Here is an 8,331-nt window from a genome sequence, read left to right on the forward strand (position 1 = left end):
AATCAAGAGTTAGAAGCTGTTGGTTTCAGCAGGATGGTGCACTCGCGCACAACGGCAAAATCGTGCGAGAATACCTATCGGACAATTTCCGGGAAATGGAAAATACTATGGGATCAAAAATGAATTGCTATCGAATCACCCTTGGAATTTTTGGAAAATCATTAAAGGTGACTCGATAGCAACTCTTTTTTGGTCGCCCGTTATGTCCGATAGGTATTCTTGGACTATTAAGGCGATGTGCGCCATTACTCCAGCACCATCCTGTGGAAACCAACAGTTTGCAACTCTTGTTTTTTTTTGGTACCGTACATCGTTGTTTTCAGGAACGGATTTAGCATGGGGCAATGTGGGCCCCAGGGTCCATAACGGGGCGGCAAAAAAAATTTGGGAAATAATTCTACAGTACTATCGTGGAAGAATAACATCTTATGCAATTAGATTTAGAATGTTACGCCCTCTTACCAACTTAAAAGTAATCATGAAATTAAGGATGAGTAACATAACCCCACATTTCGACGAATAACTTTGTATTAAGATTGTGAACATTTTCCCCCGCAAATGTTGTGGTTGAAAAAGCTTAATTAAGGTGTCATCTAGCAATTTTTATTTAATTTATTTATTGTATGAGCGTACGGGGAGGGGGGGAGGGGGATAACAGCACGTAACCGTTGTATTCTCTGAAACACAATTCAGTGGTTACATTTACATATCTTTATATTGGACTTCGGTGTAAAATAAACTTGAAATACGTTATTTGAAATTGATGCCTTTTATTATTTTGGAAAACCACTTCTGAATTTCACATTGTAAATATTAGGTAATAATTTAATTATACAGGGGTGTTATACGACAAAAACTGAACAAAAAGTTCCTCTACCAGTTTTCCATCAGACCGCTATTTTTCGAGCTACCGCGGTTTTAAAAATCTCTGCCCCCCCCCCTTCGCTGCGCCACTCGTTAAACTTAATAGTAACACATTTTTAAAACAAAAAGAAGGTTCAAAATAAACTATAATTATGACGAGTACGTAATTAAAACATTTGTTCAAAATGTCCGCCGTCTGCTAGTAAACAAGCTTCAGCGCGTCGAAAAAAAAAGCGCCGGTCTGATCAAAAACTGGTAGAGGAACTTTTTATTCAGTTTTCGTTGTATAACACCATCCCACAGTCCGTGTGCACGAATTTCGAAACACCCTGTATTTCTAAAAGTAAAATTATATATTATAGCCCCATCACCTCCTAATGTATGATGCGGAAATATTAATAAAAAAGGAGTATATTTCTCTATAAATTAAATAGTTAGTTGTTTGTAATTCAAGATAAGATATTAAAATTTGTTTCAATAACACTTTATCGATCTCATAATTAATATAAACAAATGTTTTGACTACTAATTATAAATTAATTTGCAAATTAGGAGAAAGAAAACCGCATTAACTCTTTTTTGTAAAGAATCAAAAATAGTGGATATTTCTAGAAACAAATATTGGTTGGGGTATAAAATGATTTTAGTTGGTTGGGCGCAAAATCGGGGGGCCCATATGCGCAAAATATGTAGATCCGGTCCTGTTTGTATTCGCAATTAAAAAAATGCCACTCAATACTGTAGATATAGGCACTTTTTCACGGACCATATAAAAATATAGTTGATGATTTCTCGGAAACGAAACGTTGTATTGAAAATCTTTAAACACTCAGAAAGTGGCAATGAGAAAGTATTTTTTTATTTTTTCGTATCTGTTCAAATAATATCAGAAAACAAGTACAAATTGTGCACAACCCTTTTGCAGGTAAAGCGCATTTTTTAAACACCCCTACGAAATTTCTTCCATAAATAAGAAAGTTGGCACTGCACATGCGCAAAACGAAATTTTGAAACTTCTCTTAAGATATAAGGAATTATAACCGATCACGACAAGGGATCGAGGAGACCTTTAATTAGAATACAATGACAGATAAAATTAACTTTTTACTCCCCCCCCCCCCCCAGGCCCTGTCGCTCACTGATTCGAAAAAGAGTCGCACGGGAAAGTTATAGTTTGTACAAACCAATTTATTTCGATGAGACCTTTCATTAGAATACCGTGAAGGGTAGAACATCCCCCCCCCCCCCGGTTTTCTAAAGTTTAACTTTGCACCACTAAAGGCATGCGTATGCAAAATCTGAGACCAACGTTTTACTTTCAAAAACAGCACCTCAGGAAATAATTCGCGGGGAGGGGGGGGGGGGGCTTTTAGATAGCGAAATTTGATGGGCCGTCTGGCACACCTTCAAGGTATAGGCTACCTACTGCAAAAAATTCTAGGACTCTAGGACCATTCCCCTAGAAGTAGTTCAAAACGGTAGAAGTGGGTCCGGACGGACGGACGGACAAACCGCAAACAATAGCACATTTTTTTAATTTTTAAAAAATGGGCTAACAATTAAAACGATTTCAGTTCTTCTGACATTTTCGGAAGTAATCGGAATTTTCCGGTTTTCTTTAAAGCATGATAATAACTCTCTTTTCACCAATCTGACCTTCGTCGTATCTTCTATGGTCATGGATATCCTTATCTTGCACACAGTGTATAAGGTATACTTCGAGGCTACTTCTTATGCTTCATTTGGATTATGTTAATATTCCTAGAAAAAGTATAGTGTTCTTCGCGCCATTACTTGCTCGTTGAATAAATATACTATTATTGTCAAGTACATAATTTGATAATTAGTACTAAAGGCCTACGGGCGAGTTTCGCGGGTGCTTATGATCACAAAAGCCCCAGCGAATGCGCGCATCATGTGTTGCCTATTACCCGGGTGAAAGCAGGTGTTTTTCCCACTCATGTTTTTCGGAGCGTTTAGTCACGGAACGTGACGTAGTTTTCAATGAATCACATCGCCAGCAACGTGTCCGTTTCGAGACGGCCTGTCTGTCCGTTTGCCCTTTAATTCGATTTTGGCGATGCGCGCCGAAAGTAGATTGAAAAAAAGTGGCCCAACGTGCGACGCGTGTTTAGCATAATCCGGGTTGCTCGCTATTTTGCTACAGCGTAATTTCCCTTTTGGTTTGAATTGCGCATCAAACTGCGCACCACAAGAAACGGCATTCCGTCAAAAGAAGGGGAAAACGACTTGCGGAAGGGACGAAACTGTGTCCGCGGTGCGGAGGGGGGGAAAATGTGATTGTTCCTAACTTGTTTACCATCAATTAAGGAAACAAAACGGTCATCATGTCGTCCGTTAAGTGAAAAATGTCGAGGGTAAAGTGAGCCGCGCGATTTTCTAAATTTGTTTGAATGCGATTTAGTGAAGGGCGTGTGTGCGGGTACGTCACGCGCGCATTTGTTTAGACGCGCAGCGCCCATTGGTCGATACAGCTACAGCACACACGTGATGTGGCTGCTGTGAAGCGTGTACAACGAAGGGCTCACGACGGGGTGGTGTCCAGGTGTCGAGCACCTCGGTGTACTTTTCCGATTTGGCACATCCTAGTTCGAATGGTGAGAAGTGAAGGTGAAACGGCCGCGTCCTCTACGGATCTAAAGTCCCGCCGGATTCTTGCTCTCCTTACAGGTAACAACGACGGTTTGTCTTAAGTCTGCAGAAGGAAAAACGGGGCCATCATGAGATCGTACACAAAGGTGTCCGTTATGGCCACGTTATCCTGGCGAATTTAGCTCATATTGACGTACAGCGTTGCCATTAGTTTCATACGTAGCCCTTTATTTGAAAACAAATGACTATTGGGGTTGTTGCATGCGGACGAGAGCTTGTGGCGGTCGACTTGGAGCGCCAGATCAGCCCCTTGGATTAATTCGGGCGGTCTCTTGTTTATTTATCATATGTGCGAGAGAATTATTATTAATAACGTGATAATGATAGGACAACGTTGCAACCTACGGTCAATGTAGCAAGGTGTCTGGTGCACGCGGGTATTTGCATGGGAAATTCGACCTTATTGCCTTGGTGATAGTGACGCCGGTGTGTCGGTGTTGACCGCGTGAGGAGGTGCACGACGACCCACTACGAGTTAACCCGATAAAAGCACGTGTAGAAGGTAAACGTACTCCGTTTGCCACGTGGAGGGGCGTCGGTTGCACAGTTATAATACTACATTTACGTATTTCTTCTAATTAATTAAAATAAACAGCCATTCATGGCCTTATTAATTTCCCGCTGGTTTTACACGGAAATTATTCTTCAGGTCAACTTAGGACCACGAGGGGAACATGAGTTTGGACACCTTGCTTGAAGCAGCACGTTATTTGGAGTTACAAGAATTAAAAGAGCAACAACAAAGACAGGCCGTAGCTCCCATTGTTTCAAGCATCAACCCCCCGCCACTTGCAACACAACCCGTCGCAATTATTAAACCGATACAAGGTCAGTATTCGAATTATTATGCAACATCTTGTATATGCCCCTCTTGCAGAGGCCCCAATCGTCACGCATCCGCCCCTAACATCGCGAGTCATCCAAAACAGCTTCGACATCATCAACCCGCTTGTCATCGACGAGGGAGGCGAGCAGAAGCGCAAACAGCCCCCTCTGGTTTTCCGGTCGGGCACTCGCGAGGTGCACAACAAGCTCGAGAAGCACCGGCGCGCCCACCTCAAGGAATGCTTCGACTTTCTTAAGAAGCAACTGCCGACGCAGGCGGACGAAAAGAAGACGTCGAACCTGAGCATTCTGCACTCGGCGCTGCGCTACATTCAGAGCCTGAAACGTAAGGAACGCGAGCTGGAACATGAGATGGAACGGTTGGCGCGCGAGAAGATATCGGCGCAGCAAAAACTCGCCGTGCTCAAAAAGGAAATAGCCGTGCAGTGCGATAACGTCGATTTTAACGTTTTACTGCCGGAACCGGCGCCCGTTCCGCCACCCAACGAAACCAAGATGGTGTCGCCGACCATCGAACGAATTCCTCCGCTTCCCAAACCGCCAAACGGCGTTAAAGAGGTGAGAATTTATCGGATTGAAACTGAATTAACGTAGTCACGGAAACCCAGTGTTGGTGTTACCTAGCCACATTGCTAAAATGGTGGTTCCGATTAATCTGCGCTTCACAAAACCACCATTCCAATAATTGCTTTTATTTCACTACTAGCGTCTCATGACATGATTATTAACCTTTTTTCCACTTGTAAAGTAGGTTTTCTCGGCATTTGTTCAAAGTGGTTAATAATTTTTTATTATTAACTAGTAGTCAATAATGAGAACTGTCACGCTGTCACTTTTAGAAAACACAACCCGAAATTTCGCTCAATGAACGTTTAGACAAGTTCTCTAAAACGAATAATTGCCACCATTCGCAATTTCCAGAGAAATTACATACCTAAAATTATCACATTTTGAAAAAATTCGAACGAAATTGCTCTTTGAAAAATCTCAATGACAGAACAAAATACGGCCTGTTTGACTTGTACTTCCACGTACTTGATTGACATGTTAAATTAAGAAACAAACAATTCTGTCCAACCGTTAACTCTCTTATCAATATAATATGTTAATTTAGAGGATTTCAAGTGCTAGTAGTGAAAAAAATAGTATATATACCACGGTAGAGAAGTCTATTATTGCTTTCGCACCTTACACCCCTCGGCGCAAGCGCCTCGAGATGTAATCTTGGTGCTCAGGCAATAATAGTGGACTTCTCTACCTTGATATATAATGTACTATTATCAACCTTATTTCTTTAAGAAAAAAGTTTTTGCAACCAATATACATATAGTCACGCATTATTTAACTAAAATGGCCCAAATAACAAAAACGAGAGCTCTTAAAACGCATTTCTTGTAAGAACAAGTACACATGTTATAACAAAGGCCTCATCATGTCCAGTTTCATACATTACATAAACAGCGAAGCAAAATGAGGTTAATACTGGTTTGCGCCTTTGCATTCAACCTTCAACGTGTGTATTTACTTAGGTACTTCTAATAACCCAAAAATAAATACGAATCTTCCGAAAATGAGTTCAGAAATTTGGTTTACCGGTTACACCCCATGTGGCATGTGCTCGCTATTGGACTGGATCGTTCGCACATACAAATAATGCAGTATGGATGGTACTTATGGACATACAGTACCTACATCATACTAGTGCAGGGGTTAAAAGCCAAAATAGGTTTCAACCTTGCATTTTGTGATAACTTTATGAAACTTTCAGAGGATGTTCTAGACACCCTAAGGTTCAATTTCAGCTATGCCGCCACCCCCGTAACCCCGGACGGCACTTGCTATAGCGGGTTTCTTAAGCGCAAGGTAGCATTTCAATACCCGCCCATAAAATGGGTCAAAAATGTATGTCCAGGGTTTGTTTTGTATTTTCTTACATCTAGGAAGGTTGAAGGGAATTTTCAAATACCCAGGGAGAATTTATTTAGGGTATTTTACGTGGTTTGCCTATTTTTAAGGCACTTTTAACAGTGCGGACTAGGGAATACAATCCCGCAGCAAAATCTCAATCCCCGTATTTGCGGGATTGTTAGATGTTAATCGCGCGGGATCCCGGTATTTGCGGGATCTCGCAAAACTTTAAATAAATTGGCAAATACGCAATTCTGTATTAAAATAAATCGCTAATTATCACAATATTTAACAAAAAAGTACCTTCAGCCTAACTTAGAACTCAAAAAAACCTTACCTGTAAAGCACATAAAGTCTTCTAAAGTGCCTCAAAAATCATAGTACATTTTTAACGAAAAAAGTTTAACAATTATTTAAAAAATAATTCGCCGTTATCAGTTTCATTAACAAAGTAGACAGAGTCGTCCCCTTGGTCGACAAATTCCTCAGTCCCGCAAATCCCGCGGGATCCCGCTCCATTTATGTGCGGGATTAATCTCGCAAAAATGCTGCGGGATCCCGGTATTTCGGGATCCCGCAATCCCGGTATTGCATCCCTAGTTTCTAGTCTATAACTTTTGATTGAGAAGTCTGATCGAAAAAGTACGAATTGTTTTGGATTCTACGCACCAAAATTAATAAGAAAAAGTGTTTTCCCGAGAAATTTTGTTGCAGTCGATTTTTGATAAAAAAGGAAGGTTATACACTGCCTTTTTTTGAGCCCCGAAAAAAAAATTGTCTCAGATCGACCCGGAAAAAAATTTTCTTATAGAATGTGCCTGTAGAATCCATACTTTCAAACAGTTCCAAGATTGGGCTACTAGTTCAAAAGTTACAGCCCTTTGAATTTTCTTTCGAAATTGGTTTCTAGTAGGGAATGCAATCCCGCAGCAAAATCTCAATCCTGGTATTTGCGGGATTGTTAGATGTTAATCCCGCGGGATCCCGGAATTTGCGGGATCTCGCAAAACTTTAAATAAATTGGCAAATAAGCAATTCTGTGCGGTTAACTTCTGTATTAAAATAAATCGCTAATTATCACATATATTTAACAAAAAAGTACCTTCCGCCTAACTTAGAACTCAAAAAAACCTTACCTGTAAAGCACAAAAAGTCTTCTAAAGTGCCTCAAAAATCATAGTACATTTTTAACGAAAAAAGTTTAACAATTATTTAAAAAATAATTCGCCGTTATCAGTTTCATTAACAAAGTAAACAGAGTCGTTCCCTTGGTCGACAAATTCCTCAGTCCCGCAAATCCCGCTGGATCCCGCTCCTTTTATGTGCGAGATTAATCTCGCAAAAATGCTGCGGGATCCCGGTATTTCGGGATCCCGCAATCCCGGTATTGCATTCCCTAGTGCGGACAGTAAAATCGTGACGGAGACCTCTTTTGGCTGCTCTATTGAATATTATACTATGCTTTAAAGTATTTATTGAGACATTACAATGCTGAAAGGAAAGTTAACAATATCTACGGCACTAAAATTATTGAGCCCTATCTTGAGAACACTCGCCTCCGCAGTCGCACAATTCGGTGCAGGTCACATCGGACTTGACAAAGCTGCATCTTTGTGTGCAACCTTTCTTACATCCACATTTTACTAAGATTACAAAAGCTTCTAGAACTGGAGGTTTTAAAATCCAGACAGGCTCCCATTCTTGATCTTCACTCGAGTTTCTCCAACCCCAATCACATGGATCCGGAAGTTGCTGTTGCGCCAGGAGGCAATGTCCCCATACATGTCCTGCGAATGTATGTAGATTAAGTTTGTTTGTTGAATATGGATTCAATTGTAAATTCATTTATTCGCCTACTTACCGCCTCTCTTAAGAAAGGTTGCACACAAAGATGCAGCTGTACCAAGTCCGACGTGACCTGCACTAAATTGTGCGACTGCGGAGGCGAGTGTTCTCAAGATAGGGTTCAATAATTTTAGTGCCGTAGTTATCGTTAACTTTCCTTTCAGCATTGTAAAGTCTCAATAAATACTTTAGAGC

General features: G+C 40.8%; 1 protein-coding gene across 2 annotated transcripts; it reads left to right on the top strand.

The window, feature by feature from the left end:
- Window positions 1-2,854: 2,854 nt before the first annotated feature.
- LOC116162142 (max-binding protein MNT-like) lies at window positions 2,855-5,010 on the top strand. 2 transcript variants are annotated; one of them, XM_031475681.1, is made up of 3 exons: window positions 2,855-3,555; window positions 4,187-4,365; window positions 4,415-5,010. In XM_031475681.1, exons 2-3 carry the CDS (start codon window positions 4,212-4,214, stop codon window positions 4,975-4,977), a joined length of 717 nt encoding a protein of 238 aa, XP_031331541.1. In that variant the 5' UTR covers window positions 2,855-3,555; window positions 4,187-4,211; the 3' UTR covers window positions 4,978-5,010. The 2 variants fall into 2 exon arrangements, with proteins under 2 accessions (XP_031331541.1, XP_031331542.1); XM_031475682.1 differs by lacking the exon at window positions 2,855-3,555 and having other exon boundaries at window positions 3,609-4,365.
- Window positions 5,011-8,331: the final 3,321 nt, after the last annotated feature.

The sequence above is a fragment of the Photinus pyralis genome, unplaced genomic scaffold (assembly GCF_008802855.1).
Source record: "Photinus pyralis isolate 1611_PpyrPB1 unplaced genomic scaffold, Ppyr1.3 Ppyr1.4_LG10, whole genome shotgun sequence".
NCBI classification, from domain to species: domain Eukaryota; kingdom Metazoa; phylum Arthropoda; class Insecta; order Coleoptera; family Lampyridae; genus Photinus; species Photinus pyralis.